The sequence below is a fragment of the Macaca mulatta genome, chromosome 9, assembly GCF_049350105.2.
Source record: "Macaca mulatta isolate MMU2019108-1 chromosome 9, T2T-MMU8v2.0, whole genome shotgun sequence".
Lineage (NCBI taxonomy): Eukaryota > Metazoa > Chordata > Mammalia > Primates > Cercopithecidae > Macaca > Macaca mulatta.
Window position 1 is genome coordinate 12,543,779 of NC_133414.1, and position 21,845 is coordinate 12,565,623.

A 21,845-nucleotide genomic window follows, 5' to 3' on the forward strand; every position below is an offset into this window, starting at 1 on the left:
TAAGATGGAAGTTGTGTGTGTGTGTGTGTGTGTGTCGGACCCTCCATTCAACTCAGAGATGTTGCTGGTTAACCCTGATTTTCGATGAGGTACACTTTGTTCCCAAACACACCGTTCTGCTTCATGGAATGTCGTCAGCAATTATCATGTACAGGTGTGTTTATCTCCCCGCCCCCCCCACACACAGCTTTCTTCTGTGTGACCGATCCAGCACATTTTCTTGTATGTCAAGACCATCAAAGTTAATAGGAAATGGCATCTGTGGAGAGAGGGTGACTCCAGCCCTGAGTGACATGTATTACACGGGCAGATTGAACTCCTGCTACTTTAGCCCATTCCAGGTTGACCCGCCCATGATTGGCTGTTTAGGATCATGATGCATCACTAGAGTTTAGGGAGCAGGACTGGCAGCATGCCCTCAGAAAAAGATAAAAACTAGAGTTTCCCTGCAAGACTATTTAGTTCCACAAAGTTGGTTGTTATGGAAAGGAAAAGCTTGAGGTTTCAAGTTATGATGCTGATACACCTTCAATATGCATGGCTGTTTTCATCCCCTTCTTCAGAAGGCCTGCAGCTGCAATCAGTAGAAAACTCTGTGTTGAAGCTTACTGGCAGCATCACGGGCTTCTAGCAGGTCTGTGAACTGACTAACTTGGGCACAGTTGTGCCTTTATGTGGAAATTGATGAGTTGCTTTTCATCCTTCCGGTAGGGCTCTCCATCTCAGTCCCACCAGGACAACAGGCCCTGCGATGTTGCTCATGCCTTGCTTTGTGAACAACCTGGGCTGAGAGTCCAGCTCTCCTCTGGGCTCGATGAGAAGGCTGACCTGCTCATTCGGCGATGCCTGTAAATGAAAACTCATGTTGACCTTGTTTTTGAAAACTGATTTGATAAAAAGGAATGGAGACCTCATTCCAAGCCTCAGGATGTTTGGTGCCTGCTCTCCAGAAACGATAACTTCCCTCTTCCCTCTGGGTCTGGCTACAGGCCTTAGAAGTATCAGTGAAAACCTCAGTACTAAAAGAACAATCAAGTCAGGACTGGCCTTCTCTCTTCTTTTCCAACTGCCCATTGTAGGTTTTAACAAAGATAGGGGTGGGGGTGTTATAATAGAAATAAGGAGTAAAAATGAAATTTATTAACAATCTACTGTATACCTAGCACTACACTAACTGGTTACTTTTATCTTGTACAATTCAATCCTCAGATATACAAGAGTTAACGGTAGTTGTTATTCCCATTTCAAAGATGGAAAAACTGAGCCCGAGAGAGAGGTAAAGTAACAGGCCTGTAGACACAGTGGGAGGAACTGTGACTCTGTATTCAGCCAAACACCTCACATGAGCCACCTTGACAGTATAACTATTTAATAGTTGACATTTTAAAGACATTTCTTTCTCTCGTGCTGTGGTTCCACTGCACAGACGTTGATTTGTGTCTCCTGGCTTTAACTAGTGGGGAAGTTATACAATTCAGCGAGGAACCGTCACGTAGGATCTGAGGTCAAATCCCTGGTCACTGTTTATAGTTTCAGCTGCTCAGCCCTTCCTAAATTACAGCTCTTTTAAACTTACCTTCCAGTGCCAGCTTTGGGAATGGCATAGGACTGAAGAAATGGAGCATGGTGCTAATGCAGAAAGCATCTAGCAAGTAAGGAAGGAAACATTTTTGAAAGTAGCAATGTAGATTCTAACAACTCTCTCTTCTATACCCTCATTTGTTCACCTTACAATTGAGGAGGTCTTTGAATTAAAGCATCCCATGCCTCACTTCTCTTGGGCTTGAATCTGTGTAATGGGAACAGATGTCAGAAGGAACAATAGACAATTTTAAAGCATTATGAAATTAAAAAGTGAATTTTTATGCATCTAGGGGACCAAAATAGGTCACACTGCCATGAAAACCAATCAAGCAATAAACATACATGGAGTGCTCAATGAAAGACATCGTCTGGGGCCTCAAGGAGCTCACAACAGTCATGGAAGAAAGAGTAGACAGTGGATGAGGAGGGATCAAGTGGCGCAACGCAGAGACAGGGGAGTTGAGTTGGGCCCTGAAAGATGGGCAGATGGAGGTGGGTGAGGGGGAGAGGGAAGATGTCATTAGGACACCCTGAATTCATTTTTATTATGAAAGACAGCAAAATACAATCCTTAGCTTCATCCCCTTTCTTCCTCAGACCCTAAAGTCATTTACATCTCTCCTCTTCTCTTACGTGCCCTATTCCTATGAAACGGGGCAAATATGTAGCTATTCATATACAGAGGAAATTGAGAGGTGAAGTGATTAGGTCACATGACACTTTGTATACAGCGATAGTGGAAGGACAAGATAGAACATACTCCACTCAGCTTGACTAGATAGCCATACCACTTTTGCCTGAAGGTTTTGGGTAGTTCTTTTAAGAGAAAGAAAAAAAATTCCCCTAATGGACTTCATGGGAATTAGCATCAAAAGTAAAGTTAAATAGAAAGTCATTTGGGATTTTCAAAAACCTCTATCCTTGGCTAAAAATGGCTGGAGATTTGAACCATATTATAGGAAAAAAATAAATTTCCTGTGCTCAAAACCTTAATGTATTTTCAACCTACATGTCACTTTAATAGCTTGGTTATATAATTGCTGTAGTGATAATTAGGTTAACACATTGTGCTTCTTATCTGAGGATCACGGTAGGCTTTGATTTTTCAGCCATTCATCTCTATTAGGAAGTACGGAATGGCCACATTTAAGAGAAAGGTCTAGCTGATGAATCAGAAAATTAAATGACTCATTCCCGGTGTCAGTCAACTCTTTGACAGAATGAAATGCTGAATCCAACAGGTCTGGTTCTTAAGCCTCACCATGTCTTCCTCAGTCTGAAAGTAGGGCTTGCCCTGAAAATTCTGATCTGCATGTACTGGATCAGATATCTTCTCATCCCAGTGACCACGAGCTCTTAGGGAGGGATCAGTTACCATAGTGAGTCAAGTAGATTCATGTGCTTCATTTTAACAGAAACCAAAGCTTTGAGTCTCTTAATCCTCACTCTTTTTTCAAGATGTATTTGTTCAGAAAAAGGACAGACATTCAGGCACATGGGGCTGTCATGCCCAGAGAGATTCCCTCTGAAGTGGAGAATTTGATTCCTGCCAAGATCCGTCTCAGACAACCCCACCCTCAAGCTTACCACGTCCATTTCTCTTCCTTTCACCCCACCTGTTGCTGCCTTCTCTGGGACCGAATGTTACGCCCGCAACTGTGTCCTCCCAGCTGTTGCTGTTCAGCTGTTGTAGTTTGTCAAGCGGTAATTTCTCCTTTTTCTAAAATTTAACACCATGTGACAGTAAGATAAGAACTTCTGGCCAATTGGGGAAAACATGTTGTCGGGGTGGGGGTGGTGAGGGGCAGACTGGGAAGGAATGAAAACCTCATTCTGATAAGTGTAAATTTTGTTCCTGCCGCCAGGCTGGCACCAGATAAGGGCACTTGGTATAGTTTGACAAATCTCGGCATCTTCAAGAGGGCACTGGGACATTTCTTCAAAGGATTTTTTTTTTTTCTCTGAGTGCCTGCCATGTGCAAATCACAGTGCTAGACAAGGAAATCTTTTTCTTCTCCCCACCCCTTCCCCAGACGTCTCCTTCCCAATTTTCACATCCTATTGACTCCCTTCACAGTGGACAGTCTTCCATCCTCCCCCCTCCTCTTCCTGGTAACGTCTGGAAAGGAATCCCAGGGCTCACTGCGAAGACAGCTGTTCCTAGTTCAGAAATCAGCCTTGGTCAAGGCAAGTCAAACGTGATTTCTCTGGCAGACGAGCAACCCAAGGCTCCTCTCTTCACTTTGGTAGCCACCTACCTTCTCAGACACGCAGCTGGAGAGGAAGTTTCTGCCATTGTCTGGCTCCCATTTGAGAGAGAGGAGGAGAAAAGGGAGAAAGAGAAAAAAAAGAAAGGAAGGAAGGAAGGAAGGAAGGAAGGAAGGAAGGAAGGAAGGAAGGAAGGAAGGAAGGAAGGAAGGGCCTGCAATCTTGGTACAATGGAGAAAGGAGAAAAAGGAAAGGGCAAGTTAGAGAGGGAAGCGATGAGATGGTTGGGCTCTGGGTGCGAGAGATCCACAGTGCTGACATTTCATTCCCTTGGATTGGAAGCTGCAGAACACGCTAGCGGGGTCCCTCCTTTGCGAGTGAGAAGGTATGTATCCAAGGAACCGTCTTCAGCTTGAAGGTCCCTTCACAAGGGAGATAAATTCACTATGATGTATTTTGGCTCTATGAAAAACAGCTTCAGAAAAACACAAGATTGCAAAAAATAAAAATAAATAGAAACCAGTAGAAGCTATTCTCAAGCAACGGTGACTACTTACTATTCCCTGAAAAAATGTAAAATGAGCTTAATAACGATTTCATCTTTATTGGCATTTACTTTTACTTAAATCGCCTTAGAAATGTGATAATGTCACCGTTCCAGAAGTTATCAAGATAGAGGGAAAATAAGTGATCATTTAAAACTTATAATTGGCGATATAAATATTTATTGTTTAAGTGATATCATTGTGGAACCAACAAGAGCTAGGCTTACAATATATCACTTAAGGATATGTATGGGGTTTTTGTTAACACATTTAAAAAATGTTTATTTTTGCAAGTTGCTAATGAAACTGCAGTAAGCCAAGAACAAACATGTGGTCACAAAGTCAGATACTCTCTCAGGTACTTAAAATTCATGTGGATTTCAAATGTATTGCCTGGCAATGATGGGAAATCCCCTCACAGGGCCTGTACTGCTTGCTCCAAATGGCTGTGAGCACACTAGACTTGTTTTTTGTTTCTTTGCTGTTGCTGTTAACTGAAACAGCTATGCTAATAAAATTTGAATTTGCAAATGTGATAGAGGAAAGATGTTTTGCATCCTGGTTTGTCATGACGAGCCAGAAATGAGAAGGAAAAAGAAATCCTTCAGTAAAGGTGGCTTTTTGAGTTGACTGAACAAGGCTAGTACATCTTTGTTCTGTAGTTGCAGGGCTGATAGCTACTGTCTTTTAAGTGATGCTACCATGGGAAGCTGTGTATAGGAATAATAAAAAATAGAAATGTCACAAGATATACAGGGTTGTCTGCAGGAGCAGGAAATTAACTATTGGGTTATAAACATGGGTCACGATATATCGAGTACCAGTCCCTAAATTATAGTAGCAACTTTGTACAAAAATGTTGAAAGATCTCTAGTCAGTGGACTGTATTCTGGTTCATTCATTGAGTGAGGTGGCAGAAAAAGGGTTTGTATTCCAATTCAAGCAGTTTGTACTCTGTGTACAAATGCATTTATTAGCACTGTTTCTATTGAGTTTTTTTTTTTTTTTAAATGCCAGTGATAATTCAGTGTTCAGACAATGACCTGTGGACAAAACTCTGTATGAGATGAGGTTCCAAGAGGGAAGTGGAGCTGAAACGGCACAGTGCTTTCCCTTGCCTGGGAAGGCCTCATATAAAATGAGGTCATTCAGAAACTTTCCCTTGAAGTGCTTCCAATTCTTGAATTGCCTTTTGTTTGGGAAATGAATAGCAAGTTGATTAAAAAAAGGAGACAATTAGGGAAGGTAGGGGGATGGGGCGAGAGAAGAGCTCAAGGTTTTTCTACAATGCAGCTAAAACTATGAGGAAACTTCATTGTTCAGGACAGCCTGGTCCCCAGTGATGGCAACACAGGGTGGTGTCACCAACTGGTTCACATCCACAGGTGGGGCCAGCTGATGGCGTCGTCCCCTCCACTGCTGTCAATAAGATCCTTGGCTATAAAATAGCTTCATTGAACCTGAGCGTTCAACAGCGACCCCATAGAGCTGTCTGCCAAATAACTCCACCTGCCAAAACATGATACCTGATGGCTCGTTACTGCATGAAAATTAAAAAAGGGGCCCCGTTGAGTTGTTTTTAGATTTTTTTTTTTCTTCCTACCAAAGCAGTGAAATGAGAAATTGAAGCTTTTCATCGGGTGGTATTTGGTTGGGTGTTCTTGTTTTGTTTTCTCAAGAGCTTTTGAAATTTGTATTTTTACAAATGGCTTTTGTGTATGTGCTGTGATCATGGAAACCGACTCGATATTAGAAATGAAAGCTACAAATGGAAGACTGTTGTGAATAACCTATGGTGGGGGGGTGATGTATGTGAGTATTTTGTTTCCCTCTGGTACCTACCTCAAGTGCCTATGCAATCACTACATTATTTATGTATTTGGCAGCCAAAGTATTTAAACTCAGATACACCCCATAAGCTCTCCTCGGTTCACATCACCATATCCCATGTAGAATGAGTTTTCTTTTATATTTGACACTGATTTTGCTTATATCTTTAAATTGCAAAAGCAAATGTGCTTTGAAAACTATGTTACACAGTAGTTAAATAAGGCAGTAACCTATGCACTTGGAATTCTCTCTCTATGACCTACTTACATACTACTTCACCCTCCTCATAGTATGATTAAAAGCTGCTTTGAATCCACTATTGCCTCAAGGGATTTGAGGCTAGAATTTAACAAACTGCTGAGAAGGTTTAAGTCAGTAAGAGGGCTTCCTTACAGCTTCTTCCAACTAATTCACATGCAATTAAAGAGAAAATAAGTATTTCAGAAGCGTACATGTTAATGAAACATGTTCTACCTTATAGAATGTAGATATATATGGAACTTTATGCTATGGCTGATTAGAAAATGTTTTTCATTTTGATTAATACAGTTGTGTTTTGCTTCCGTTTTGGAGGCCAATTCTGCTCCTTTCTTAAAATAATTTTTATATAGTCAGCTCATTATATATGTATATATTATTTATGCAAATAACATATGGAAAACCAAGAACTGTCAAGGTTTGTCTTCATTTATCCAGCTAATTATTAAGATAATTGAAAGACCAACTAAAATCCTGTAATTTCAAAGGCAGAACAGTAGCTGGGGAATAAATGTAGCTTAGTAGTCTGAGGTCAAGTTTGGCCCTTTGGGAGCATAAGAATTCACTCGATTGCGACCATTTCTCAGTTCCTTAGGAGCCTAGACCTGGTTCCTCCAGTAAGGTAGTATTTAAAAAATTAAGGTTAGTTTAGCCCTACATCTAACGATCTTGGAAATCGAAGGTCAAAAGCCAGATATATTGTTCAGCTGAAGAAGGCAACCAAGTCCAATAAGCACGTGTGGACTTAATTGAAAATCCCAGGTCTGATACTTTATATTGCTCAATGCATCAAACCTGGATTTAAAATTGGTATGTAAGTATCCATTTGCCTTCATAACCTCTAAAGATAGTTAGCTGTCATCACACAAGAAACTGGTGAGAAAAAAATTAAAATCATATTTTCTCTATGTCATGTCTGATACATTTAACTACTTGTGACTTGATTGTTTAACCCTCTGGTTTGTGTGATGGTATCCTCAGGCATAATTTGTGAGGAGAAAGCCCAGCTTCCTAGCACGGTTCTGATTTTTAGAAAAACAAAGACTGAAAATTACGTATTTCAAACAAAACCATAATGTGTGTGTGCATGCATGTTTGTCTAGGTATATAGCATATAGCTGTATAGACACATACATTGCCCTTAAAGTTGAAGATGTCATTACAAAATCAAGTCATGGTTTCCCTAAGAAGTAAACTAAACTTTTCGTATGCAATTTATGATGATTCAGAATGTGAAATACGCCACGAAGTCTTACATACTTCTGACTACACTGTGAAAAGTTTGCTACCCAAATAATCAACTAAACAATGAGAACGATCAATTAGAATGTCACCTTAGAAACGAATTAATTTTCCAGAATTTATGCAAATCACTTAAAAATTAAACTCGCCAGCTTCTCTGTTTTTTTCCTAAGAGTTTGGCCATTTTTCTCAATTCTTGTTAGTAAATCAGTCACAAATCTTAAGTGGGTATTTAAGCTTCATGGCCCTTACATTACAGACCTAACACTCGTGAATTCACTCAGCTGGTTTCTAATTATTGTGTTAAATACTAGGAAATGGCAGATTCATGATTTATCGTTTGTGTAGAAAACGTGATTTATGACTTTATTTTCAGCCGCTTATACTTCTTAGTGTTTGCAAGATGACAGAAGAGGCAGTGCCATCGTGCAGAGGCAGGTTTGTCTTCCTTAGGGCACTGCGATAAGTCCCTAAATGTCACTTGGGTCATATATCTGATCTTTACTTCGCCGAAACCTCCTATACCCTTTCGGTGATCGCCGTTAGTTCCTGCCCGGGCAGGCACACCACACCGAGGAGCATCGAAGCGAACCCTCGGGCTGCTCGCCTCCCGCCGCTGGGCTCTGGGAGCGCGGCTCGGGTCTGGAAGTGGAGCGGGCTTTGGCGCCCGGGTGGCCCTAAACCTACTGCGAGCGGCCACGGCGGCCTCTTGCCAGGGACCCCCGGGCGGGGGAGCAGAGCCAGGCGGGGAGCGGGTTTGCCTTCGGGGGCCCGGGGGACCCTGAGAAGTCTGGCCGTGCCCCGGCGGTGAGCGCGGCGGCGGCGGCCCGCCCTGGGTCCCCGCGGGGCGGGGCCGGGTTCGGGGCCGCGCTCTGGGCCGGCGGGCCCGCAGGGGTTAAGCGGCGGCGGGCGCCCCGCGAGCTCCGCCCCCGCCCGCCGCACCTGGCGCTCGGCAGCCGGCCGCCCCGGCGCTGGATTTCGGAGGGGATTGGCGGAGCGCGAGGAGAGAATGTGACAAGTGCCGGCTCGGCGGCCGCCGGGGGAGGCCGCGCGCACCTGTCCCTGCCCGTCTCGCGCCGCCCGCGGCCGCTCGGACGCGCGCAGAGCCGCCCCCCGCCGCCGCCGCCGCGTGCGCCCGCGAACATGACTTCTGCCTTCAAGCTGGATTTCCTCCCGGACATGATGGTCGAGAGCCGCCTGCTCGTTCCTGACAGAATGTGAGTGGCGCCGCGTCCCGAGGCCGGGCGAGCGGGCGTCCTCCCCTCAGAGTCGGCGGCGCGAAGGGGACGGGCGGCGCCCGCGGCTCCCAGGCGCGACTTGGCCGCTTCGGAGCCGCCGCCTCCCTCGGCCTTCGGAGGCCGGCGCGGGACGCGGGAGGAGGGAGCGGGTGCGGACGAGCGGCGCCGGCGGTGCGGGGCGCGGGGCTTGCCGGAGGGGCGAGCGGGTCGCGGCGTCCCGGAGACCGGGCGGAGTCCGCGAGTCCGGGTGAGGACCAGCGGGCGGGGCGCGGCGTCCCGGGTCCCCGCGGGGTGAGTGGGGGACGGGCGGGGTCCACGGGCCGGGGCGAGGATCCGCGAGCGGGGTGAGCGGGGCGCGGCGTCCCGGGTCCCCGCGGGGTGAGTGAACGGGCGGGGTCCATGGACCGGGGCGAGGACCCGCGAGCGGGGTGAGCGGGGCGCGACGTCCCGGGGTCCGGGCGGGGTCCCAGGGTCCGAGTGGGGACCGGCGAGCCGGGCGCGGAGTCCCGGGGTCCGGTGGGGCGGACGCGGACCGGGTAGGGTCCGGGTGAGGACTGAGCGGGGCGCGGCGTGACGGGGACCGGCGAAGCGGGCACGGGGTCCGGGCGAGGTGCGCGCGTGCGAGTGTGCACGCTCGTGTCATTTGAAATGCGGGGCTGACGGAGCTCTCGTGGCCCGGGGAAAGAGCTTTCTTACCAAATTACCCGCTCATCTGACTTGATATTTGCAAAGATCCTTTCCTAAGGTGGGAGAGGGGAAGCGGAGACAAGGAAGGGCGGGGGGATAATTATAAAGCTTGAAACTAGCCAGGTGTACTTTATTGCAGAAATTAGAGGTAATTTTTACGTAATCGTGGTTTGTCTGATATGCAGTCTGTAATTTAATAATTAATGTGATTCTGGTTGTTTTACATGTCGTCAAACTAGGGTAGAGCGTTTATTGGAAGAAGTAGAGAGCTGGGATTCCTGAAGAAAGGAAAGTATGTCTAATTTTTAGCTGGCTTGATAGGAAAGTTTTTATTAGCTCAGAGAAGGTCAGTAGGATCTATTTGTATTTCAGGCATGTTAGGAAAAGGAAACCTAAAAAGAGAGAAAGGATTGCCAGAGCGGGACCAAAAGGTCTGTGTCCTTTTTAGACATTTTAAATTCTCTCTGATCAGGCGAGAAATTGGATAGCGGATCTAAGCTGCAATTAATCTAATCTAGTGGGGGGAAAAAAGGATTTCTATGGTAAGAGTGCATGTAAAATGTTTCCTGTTCTACCCACTGTAGGACTTAACATCCATATTCTTTCTGGCACCTTATGCTACTCTGCAGTATTGAGGTTATTCCAGGCTTTGTGATCCATTTCCCTGGCAACTAACTTTCCCCTGCCATGCTAGATTCTTTTTCTAGCATGTTAAGTGTTATGAGTTAAGAGATTCTTGAGAAACTCTGCAATAGCCAATTATTTGAGCTGCAAGAACCAAAAAAAAAAAAAAAAAAAAAAGGGAGGGGAGAGCGGAGGAGGGGGATGATAGAATCTGTTATGCAAATTGTCTTTTGAGTGAATATTAAGAGTGTTAACTTGCTTATACATGATCAGGTTCATCTTTTCAATATTCCTTTTTGGTAGTTTTCTCCTAGATATGAATCATGATTAGTAACATTTCCACGACATTTGTTTTAAGAGACCTCTCTCCTGTCCCCCATCGTAAAATAGATATCTGTTTTATCTATTTATAAAAATAGACACATAATACATGTTTGCACATGAGCTAGTGTGAAAGTTTTATGCGGTTTCTCCTCTAGAGGCTAGAGGGTCCAGGCTGAACTGAAGAATTCGCCTAATCGTGATTTTGAATTTATGGTCACCTACTACTTAAGTGACCATAATATAGCTAAGCTGATGAATTCTGTATGAATTTAAAGTGTTAATGACCTCAGAAAGATGCAGTTTCTTGTCAATTAAATTATGAATTATGAAAATTTAATTTATCTTTTTCATTTGGTGGATGAATGTGGCCTGTTCAAGCGATTTGCTCTGGACTGAGCCCTTGTGCCTCAGCCATGGAGTCTCTCCTAACGTGACTTCTACCTCACTTCTCTTCCAAATGTTAGTTATTTCCAAATGATAGCCTTTGGAATCAAACCCAAATTGTTCTCAGCGTTTGTCAGCTGTTGCTTAATTGAACTAAAGGAAGAAAAGAGGATTTGTAAATGATAGTTTTATTATTTGTTTCCAAAATAGCTATTGTGTGTCTCCATAGCCCTGAGAACACTATAGCATGCTTTTACATATCGTTGATAATTAACTCACATTAGATACTGTATCTGGGGGTAGAGGTGTGTGTGGGGGAATATGACAAGTTGAGAATGCCTGAAATCCGCCTAAGTTATAAGTTTTATTGCCGTATTCACACAGTTGAGAAGATAGCCACGCGGATTTATTGTTTTGGGGACTGGTTGTCATGTGTGGTATATTGCCATTTGGACTAAATTGCAGTCAGCTAGATATTGGCCTATTCCTAAAAGGAACTTAAAGCATAGGGGCTTTTCTGCTGTTGATTTTTCCAAAGCAGTAGAATATTTTCAGTGGCGTTTTCCCACAAGAATATATTAGATAAGTTTGCAAGATGTAATATGTTTGAGTCCTCAAGGCAGATGAACAAATAGCTTTTGAGATGAATTATTACGCTTGATGGCCCCACGAGCTATCCACTGTTTAAAGAGCCCAGATCATTTAAGGCTCTGTAGTGGTGTAGAATTGCTGCAATATATGCTTAAAAGTTTTAGGGTTTTAAACATTCAGTTTCAAAACTATAAATGGAAATGGACATTTTAAATAATCGTGGCTATTAAAGTTTCATCGTCTTTGTGTTACTATAGAATATCATCTACAATATTAGAAACACAGCATAATGAAAACAGACACTGATTTTTTTAAAATTTGATTTTAAACTGACGGTTTTTGATTAAGATGGGGGGGAGTGTTTCCTCCTTTGATTCGCCTTTTTAATTACCATATACATGCATTTAGGGTTTGTAAGTGGTCTTGAATTTTTAAACATAAACTAATAAATGATGTCTCAGAAATGAGAAATTACAGTTAGAAAGACTGACAAACACAGCTTAAAAAGCATTAGGTGTTAGAATAAGACACTGAGAAGAGTCTACCAATAAATTAAAAATAAATCTTAATTTTTTTTTACAGTTGGTAGGTCACCTTATTGAAAATGAGAAAACTTATGTTGATTGTAAATTCATCAGCTTAATGAACTAGCTTTTTGTTAAGTCCTTTCAAGTTAGGATAACTGGCAAAGTACCTATCAGTGTATAATTAAACTGAAAGGTGGTTCTAAGGACATCATTGTTAAAGCTGAAAAGGGCTTTAGAGACCATCTCGTCAGACCTCATTTTATAGATTAAGAAACTGTTAGAGGGGCAGTGTGACTAGGCCAAGAAGTAATTACTGCCTCCCCGCAAAATAAGGAAACGTGAGTTGTTGGTTGAGTGCCTGCCGTGCCCCAGGATAGTTGATTCACACTGTCTCTAATTTGCAGGGTGGACATTGCCCACGTTTTACAGATGAGGCTTAAAGAGGTGACCTGCTTGCCCCTGCCACATAGGCAGTAAATGGCAAAGCCGTGGTTTTCAAGTAAGCGAACACATGTGGGGTGGCGTGTCATATTCATGGGTTGATGCAGAGAACAACACTGAATTGAAGGATATAACATACCGTTTTATCGAAATCAAAACTGTGCCACGTGAGAATGAACATAAGAAATAAGTATGTCACCTGATCAGGATTGATGTATGTGAAGCATCATTTTATACTTTCTAATTTGATTCTAATTCGGTTATTCCATATATCTATTAACTAAGCAGAATACATTTTAATTAAAAATCTTTTTGGTTTACAAGGTTCCAGCAAGATGAAGATCAAAAGCAGTGGGGTTCTGTTTTTCTTCTCCATGGGCATTTAAAGTCTATTTAGAAAATACAGTTATAAATAATACGGAGATGACTGGCATTTATCACCTGATACCATGATGCTCATGAAAGGAAATTAAAATGAGAAAAGTCTACAGAAAAGGCTTTGCATATGGTTCTTTAAGGAAAATTTTTAAAGTATTTTTTTCAGTTGAGATTGCTCAGTTAACAGCACATATTATCAGTGGCTTTCCGAGACGAAGAATTCATCCCACATTGGCTTTTTAGAACACTGATGTTATCTTTGATCTGGGCAGAGGTATTATTTTAATTGTTAAATCTTGCTGTTTAATTGTAATTTGCTGGGTTGAGATAACTTTGGCATCTGTTGATGAGATGCAGTGAGCTGGGGAAACAAGACCCTTGAAAGACAAGATAAAAAGGTGATGGGATTTTTAGATATGAACCTAGTAATTAAGATTTCATGGGATCATTTAGAGTGTTTTCCACCTCTCAGTGTTGTTTTTTTTTTTCTCCCCTAACAGCTATAACAACACTATATTTGGCCTCTGGTAAAAGACTGCAATATCCTTTCCTTTTTTACAGAAATCCCCAAACTTCATTTTTCTTTACCCCTTCCTTGCTTTTATAACACTCGTTTACTTAGCATAAAAAGACAGGTTATGTTTGGCATGCAAAGTGATCTGATACAGTTGAGTGTAACACAACCGGCACCCAATATGACCCAGCTCTTGGGCAAAAAAATCAGGGTAGCGATCATTGTTGAGGCTTATATGTAGATTATAACAGGAATATGATGTCATTGTTGAATTTTTTTGTAGAAACCAACAAAAATGAAAACAAACTCTCATAAATGTTAAGCAATACTATAAGCATTCCGTATCTAATTTGCATTTAAATGGAAAATGTTATATTTTCAACATGATTCAAGGAGCAAAATTAATAAGTCATCAATGTTGTTTATGTTCAATGCTGCACTTTACCCAAACTTAATAGGTCCTTATTTCCACTTTAGAATATTACTGTTTGGGAGATTTTGTTTCTTCAGGGGAGGGTCACATTTTTGCTTTTTGTTTTCAGATTAGGCCATCACAAAGAGTTAGATGTTTGTCCGTGTAATGTTTGTTTTATAGAACCACAGAAGAGAGGGTTTGGAAACTACTAATGATTTCCAGTTCATTAGCACCTACAAGTTCTCATGCATCCTGTTTGTTTCCTCCACCAGGGAGGTGCCGAGTCATATAATGAAGCCAGTATCAGTGGTGTGCTACTTGTGTAGCAGTGCAGAAAATGTATTTTTATTTTTCCTTAAGAAGCATCTCTTGCTAAACCTAAGAGAAATGGAGCTGCACATTCCTGGGAAAAACCTATGTGGGAAGCAAAAACTAATTAGAGCGGCAAATGTGATGCTCTCAGGTAATTGTAAAATAATTATTCCCCTTTAGCATCATCACCGTGTAATTGTTCCATCCAATATCCTCATGCTCTGAATCCAGATGTGAAGGGATGGAAACCACCTCCTCCTCCTGGGAATGTCTTTTTCATTTAGTGAGAGCTTTAGACTCCTCCTAAAGGACTTTTAAAAGAAAGGGGGAGACATTGAGGGAGATTTTGAACAGCTTCACTCTCCCCATTTGTTCTAAATCATGACAGAAAGTGATTACTCCAACTGTTTTTATAGAAATACAATTCCAGTTATGTGGCCGAAATGCCTTGTGAGCGTATTTGAGATTTACGCATTTGCCGTGCCAACCTGGAGTTTTATGAACGGTCTCTTTTATGAACTACAGATTGTATGTTATATTCAGATACTAAGAGTGATGGTTTAAAATCAGCTGATAATTTAAAATGTAATGCTAGTAAGTGTGTAATCCTGTGGCTTTCAAAATGATGTATGAGTACAAATTCAGATTTTGGTTACATTTTATTTACTCCATTTGAATGAATGCCTCAGAGCCAATTTAACCAGCAAATTATGAGACCCATTTTTTTTCCTCCTAAAGATTTATGTAAATTAAGTTTAAGCTGTATTTAAACTATCAGGTCGGCTTTATTATTCTGTATTTTTCTATCAGGCTATGTGGCCTTTTACTTAAGGTGGGGTTTTAAATGAAGAAATCTGTGCTGAAGAGTTCTTCGTTTAAACAGTCTGCGTCTTCCAGATCAGCAGCCCACGAGTAAGCTAGGTAGTTGACCAATTTACCAGGATTCCTCTCATAGTAATAGTGCTTTAAAGGTAGGAGTTACATATAATATTTTGATTTTAAATCTCAATAATTAAAGAAGTCAGCCAGGCACCGTTGCTCACGCCTGTAATCCCAGCACTTTGGGAGGCCGAGGCAAGCGGATCACTTGAGGTCAGGAGTTCGAGACCAGCCTGGCCAACATGGCAAAACCTGTGTCTACTAAAAATACAAAAATTAGTTTGCTGTGGTTTCGCATGCCTGTAGTCCCACTTACTTGGGAGGCTGAGGGAGGAGAATCGCCTGAACCTGGGAGGTGGAGGTTGCAGTGAGCTGAGATCGCAGCATTACACTCCAGCGTGGGCGGCAGAGCAAGACTCCGTCGTCGTCTTCTAATAATAATAATGACGAAGAAGTTCCAGAAGTTTGTCTCTTCAGTGAGACTGTGTGGTGCTATCTGTCATAACCACAGAAATCCAGTCCCCCCAGCACCACAGCTGCTTTGTCACACTTACAAGCTCCAATAGGACTGAAGATTTCCTGCTTTCACAGATGAAGGTGGTGACTCACTACTCAGGGAGAATGAAATTCGGGTCAGCTGATTTGTTTGACATCTTGACATAGCTTTTGGACAGCTTGAATTGTTTTTGGTGCCATAACAGTATACTCCTAAGTACTTCAATTTACATACTAAGTCTAAAATTCTGTGCTTTTATGCTGAAAGTCTTGATTTTATGCTTTTTCTAAAGTTCACAGCTTGACTAGAACTCATTAAATTTTAAGGTGGTGTTTTATATCCTTTTCCCCAAATCATGTCTTCCTTTCTCCTAGTAGCAGGAAAGTTGAATCTCATTTATTTGACAGAAAGACCATCACGTCCTTCAGGCTAAAATAGTAAAATAATTTGTTACTTACTTGAATGTGGTCAGTAGGCCTAAAATATGTGCGGGAGGCATATGTATATATATGTGACTATATATCTGGAAAGTCATCTTATTGGACATATGGTTAGGCTTTGTGTCCTCACCCAGATCTTATCTCGAATTGTAGTCACCATAATCCCCACGTGTCAAGGGAGAGAGCAGGTGAAGGTAATTGAATTACAGGGTTTCCCACGTGCTGTTCTCGTGGTAGTGAGTTCTCACAAGATCTGATGGTTTTATAAGGGGCGCTTCCCCCTTTGTTCAATGCTTTCCCTTCTTGCCACTTTGTGACGAAGGTGCCTTGCTTCACCTTACCTTTCTGCCATGACTGTAAGTTTCCTGAAGTCTCCCCGGCCATGCTGAACTGTGAGTCAATTAAACTATTTTCTTTATAAATTACCCAGTCTCAGGCAGTTCTTAATAGCAGTATGAAAATGGACTAATATAGCATAGTTCTTCGCTTTCTTAAGATATTTGCCATGAAATGGTCTTTGGTTACAAAAGTCATGATACTTGTGTATTTGGATTATTATCATTGTAACTGAAAGATTTTATGTTCAGAAAAGTTTCATATTGTGACCAGAGATGTACTGCCAATTAGTGATACTGCTAGAAAAAAGTCTCGGGACTGTATTTCGACTCTTCTGCCCAGAACTTTGGATTAACTCCCATGAAGGGTGAAGACAACCTCACTCTGGCAATCCTGCCGTGTTACTGGGTGAAAAGCTGAGACTCTTTCCCTTTTGAGGGCCTCTTTTCTCCTCACTGCTGAGTCCTTGGATGTGGGCACTTCTTCTCTTTCTCAGTGGCAATTGAGGTGTTGCTACTCCTGAGGTCTTTTCAGAGTGAGAGTAGGAAGAAAAACGGGCTCTTCACAGAGAAATCTGGACAGCTGGGCCTTTGCGGATGTTGTCTTATTGCACAGATACATATGGTCCTCCACGGACCACACCCCCTACCTCGTGCCTCTTGGCTGCTGCTGCCATTTTATATGATCCATGTCATGATCCCATGGCCGCCTGTTGCTGTTGTAAGGGGTCCTTGAAATTTTTATTGTCTAGTGGGAGTCCAGCACATAAAGTGAACACTTAAAAAAGGTGAACGTTACAGCAGATTCACAAGCCTGGAAGGGGGTAAATTAGTGTAAACCAACTTAAATATCCCCCTCTCCACGCACGCACACACACACACTCACACACACACACACACACACACACACCCAGGTGTTTTCTCTTTGGAACTCGGGGGAAGACATTGGATATCAAGTGAAACAGCATCGAAATCACTTGGTCCTTGAAAACTCTTAGGGGAATAATGGAAAGATGATACCCAAAAGCATGAAGACAGAAAGCATTTAGTAGAGGACTAATGTGGATTTACTTCGTTGTTTTGCTCTTCACTCCTGAGTCTCTGTACCCTGGCCTAGATTCAGTGTGGTCACAAACAGTACAGCTTTTTCCGAAGTTTTCTTGTTGCCTTTCTTATGTTTTCCTGATTTGTGTATATTTTTTAAAAAATCTCCTCTAATGCCCATTTTATTATCCTTTTCCTGAGTGGCTTCCTAAGTTTCAAGAGAAGGGGCCACATCCGTCCGGTACTTAGTTCTGAGGGTTGGAGCCTTGGGAGGAGAGCAGCATCCAAATACCTAGCTCATCACTTGTAAATTCCACTGGACCACTGGAGCAGCTGCTTGTTTCTGCGCATTGAACTGTATTTTGACTTCCTACATTATAGGAGGAGTGTTGAGTTTTCGGGTTGAGCATAAGGGTGGCGTGTTTCGGAATGATTAACTTTATGAATGTCTTTGTCTGGACCAGCTATATTTGGCTATGCTGCAGCTGTGTTTGCCTTCTCAAAATTGTCACCAGGAGGCCTCCAACTGCAATTACTCACTTCAGTCCATGCTGGTAACATCTTTGCTCGTGACTCCCATTGTCCAGCCAGCCATCTTTTCTTGGTGTCAGGATTGAGAGAGAACGCAGGAATGGTTTGAGAAGCCCGGATGCTGCTGAATGCTGCTGGCAGCTCTGTCTCAAAGCAGTTTCTTAATATTAAGCCGTCCTTACATTGCCTCCTCATGCATTTGGGATTCTTCCTTCTTTTCACCACAAGCTCGTGTTTTCCTGTCTCCCTGTTCCCCCTTTTCTTTTACGCTTTGATGTCCAAAAGCTGCCGCCAGCATCAAATGGACGGTGTTTCTTCCTCTTCTGGGTAGCTAGAGCACTTGGGAATGTGTTTTTACTTCTGGTGTCTTAGAGTCCTCTTACATAAGGGCCTCCTTCCTGTGTTGGAGAGGAGACTGAAAGGCAAGCACTTTTTTTTCTTCCCCTTGGTCGAGTACTTGTTGCAGAATTTACCTTTCTCTGGGGAGGAATTAAGGAAGTACTTTTTCTTACTACAAAGGCCATTTGAATTCCATTGGCTATGTGTGGCTTTTAATTTTTCATGGAAGTAACTTCCTCTTGGATTGTTCGACTTGCCCTGTATGTCGTAGAATGGAACCGCTGGGGACATGGCATCAGGGCCTTTCCCAGCACCAGAGTGGAAGGATGTCCTTCAAGGCTAGGCGTCCTTTGCCACCGTCTTGTGAGAATGCCTGGCCTGCCTTCTAATCTGTTCCATGCCTACTTCAAGTCTCAGTTGACTTGTCAAGATTCCTCGTCTAGAAAATAAGGACAATAAAATATGCTGCTTACCTGTCCCACAGTATTACTGTCAGACTAATGTTGGGAAAGAAATGACAACCTAAATATTTTATAGCTTCCTGGCACTTTAAAACTGGGCACAAGTTCCCCTGCATTTCCCAGGAGAATCAACTCTAATGGAACTTCATTACAACCGAAGAGTGAATGTTTTCTTCTTCAGAACTTTCGTGCTTTTAAGTCTCAGGCAAAGACCCATAAAGCATTATTGCTCCCAAGTGAACTTTCAGAAAACGCACAGTTCCCAGGACAACATCATGAAGACTGATTTTTTTCTTCCCCTCGCCTTTGTGCATGATGATTGAGAAGTAGAATGAAGTTCATGTTCTCACCGTGAACTAGTGGTCAGACCTTTCCATTCTGGAATGGGGTGAAGCAAAGGCAATGTCTCCACGTGATCCTTCTGAAAAGCCCTTCTCTACACCAGCTGAAATAGATTTTGATTTTCTTATGGAAAGAGAATCAGCCACACAATATGAAGGCTGGTTCTGACATAATGGGAATCACAACCCTTGCAGAAACCCAGCCATTAAGGAAATGATTTTTTCCTTTTTTTCTTTTTTTTTTTTTGAGATGGAGTTTCGCATTGTCACCCAGGCTGGAGTGCAGTGGCTCAATCTCAGCTTACTGCAACCTCTGCCTTCCAGGTTCAAGCGATTCTCTTGCCTCAGCTTCCCAAGTAGCTGGGATTACAGGTGCCTGCCACCATGCCTGGCTAATTTTTTCTATTTTTAGTAAAGACGGGTTTTCACCATGTTGGCCAGGTTGGTCTCAAACTCCTGACCTCGTGATCCGCCTGCCTTGGCCTCCCAAAGTGCTGGGATTACAGGTGTGAGCCACCCTACCTGGCCTTTTTTTTTTTTTTTGGAGATGGAATCTTTCTCTATTGCCCAGGCTAGAGTGCAGTGATACAATCTTGGCTCACTGCAACCTCCGCCTCCTGGGTTCAAGTGATTCTCCTGCCTCAGTCTTTGGAGTAGCTGAGATTACAGGCCCCCACCTGGCTAATTGTTCTGAACTTTTAGTAGTGACGGGGTTTCACCATATTGGCCAAGCTAGTCTCGAACTCCTGACCTCACGTGATGAGTCCACCTTGGCCTTCCAAAGTGTTGGGATTATAGGCGTGACCCACTGCGCCTGGCCAAGGACACGATTTTGATGATATGAATATGGAGCAGGGAGGACTGTAGATCCTGCAGCCTTGGGTGGCCTCATTAAGTGCTCAGGTCGCAGAATGCCTGGAGGATACCGATGGAGAGAGTCCTTGGGGAAATGACCTAGACAAGGAATTGGTGATGTTTTGCCTTTGGTGGTGGTGTAGGGTTAAGACAAGGGGTTTGGTGTGTGGGTTATCTGCAGCATCTATGTGGTATCCAGCTGCAGGGTGTGTCCTAGTTATTTTGGTGGTTAACAAACAGGCACTTCTTTCTTCTGATGTCCATGATAGGGTCTTTGGAGTGCTAAGAGATAAGAGCCTCCACAGAATGTAACAGTTTGCTCCCAGTGCTGCAATGACTTGATGCCCTAGATCAGACAGCACAGATTCTGTTTGGAAGCCTAAAGCCTCGGTGTGTGAAGCCATTGTTGAGGAATATCTTCCATGACGGGCCAGGGGAATATTTGGCACCTGCTGTAGCTGAGAGTGTGATATTGACTGTGGAGAAATTCTCCAGGCTGTGAATGTGACCTCCAAAATGCAGAGTCTTGCCTCTCGTCACACAGCACTTTGCATTAGGGTGAACCAGGGGACTTCGCTGGAGGCAGGGGGGCCTTTGGTAATATCAAAGATGACTGTTGTTGCTGAGATTGTTGGGAAGGGAAAAGTAGGTCTGTAGGTGAAAGCTGGCAAAATCTTTGGAGAAGGGGGCCAGCCACACAGATACTACAAATGTTTCTGTACAAATTAATTGGCGCTTTGTAATTAGCACTTTTTCTCTTATCAATGTCAAAGAAGTCTGATTAACTTTATAGGCAGACTTTCCGTTGGGCCAACGGTTTTAAATCTGCCTGTTGTAAAAAGTGACCAAGATTGGACTTTTATCACCTCAGAAGCCACGTGATTGGCCACACTTACATCTTGCCCCTCTCTCAGTCTCGTTTTTCAGGTCTCCTAAGGACGTGCTACTTTTGATCCAGATTCGTTTCCAGATCCCTGCTCAAGTAATAATCGTGCAGACCCCAGAAGCCAGAAAATGTTTTCTAATGTCAACCAAACTAATTCCTTGCCAATCATATGCTACTTTTTGGTGTGTGTTTCTTTTAATTCTGATTACTGACACTTTAAGGGATGCTGCCTTCCTGTGGTTACATTTTCTGAACTATTTTATGAGATTAGTTGTTCTTGATTTAGGATATACCATGGGCCAGCCATCAGGCTAAGGAGTTTATATTTTATCAATCCTCAGAAAAATTTTCTGTAATTTGTGTCATTTCCATCTCACAAATGAGGATATTGAGGTTCTGAAAGGTGGTGGTACTGAAAACCCCAAAATGCACCTCTGTTCCTCGTTTCCAAAGCCTGAGGTTGCACCTCTGTTCCTCCTTTCCAAAGCTTGAGGTTGCAGCTCTGTTTCTCGTTTCCATAGCCTGAGGTTGCAGCTCTGTTTCTTGTTTCCGAAGCCTGAGGTTGCACCTCTGTTTCTCGTTTCCGAAGCCTGAGGTTGCCTGCAAGTCTCTTGAGGATTTTTTGATGTAAACAGGTTGAGGTTCTAGATAGGTGGGCACATGGACTGCTGAATATGTGGGTTTTGAGTGTGAAATACAGGTTCTTAGCTAGGACCCAACAATCTTCTGCTTTTTATGTGCTCTTCCACATAAACTGCTTTTTCTTGATTGTATTTTATAGAGCAATTTCTGAGGCTGGAAGGCAAGAGCATTGTAAGAGACGTGTCAGTGGATGGGGACACCCAACCCGTGTCAAGATCTCTTAATGCCTGAGGCAGATCCTTACTTACTGCCGAGATAAGGAAGCAATTAACATTGAATGCTAAGATGGACACTTATTCTTCATTTATAACAATGGTATATTTTATGAAGAGGTTTCTTTGGAGGATTTCACTAGACACCTGGCATTTTCCCCCATTAACTTCCGACTTTAAAATTTTTGCATATGACTTAGATGAATGTTTGGCCTTCTCAGGTGGCGCTATGCCTTCTTGTGAATTAGAAAATGGTTCTCAGGTGGCATTATGTCACCACAG

The 21,845-nt window shown here is 43.0% G+C and overlaps 1 protein-coding gene across 39 annotated transcripts in view; it reads left to right on the forward strand.

Annotated features, from left to right (window-relative positions):
* The window catches only part of CELF2 (CUGBP Elav-like family member 2), a 538,967-nt gene that overhangs the window by 212,813 nt on the left and 304,309 nt on the right, over positions 1 to 21,845 (forward strand). For 9 of the 39 annotated variants that reach the window (XM_077945725.1, XM_015146434.3, XM_028825965.2 and 6 more), the window contains exon 1: positions 8,684 to 8,884. The exons of 17 other annotated variants lie outside the window; for them this stretch is intronic. In XM_077945725.1, coding sequence (XP_077801851.1) covers positions 8,811 to 8,884 — 74 coding nt within the window. In that variant the 5' untranslated portion in view covers positions 8,684 to 8,810. Of the gene's footprint in view, positions 1 to 8,683; positions 8,885 to 9,019; positions 9,284 to 9,527; positions 9,651 to 21,845 lie in introns of those variants that run through there. 13 more of the 39 variants (XM_077945741.1, XM_077945733.1, XM_077945737.1 and 10 more) reach the window with 6 other exon arrangements.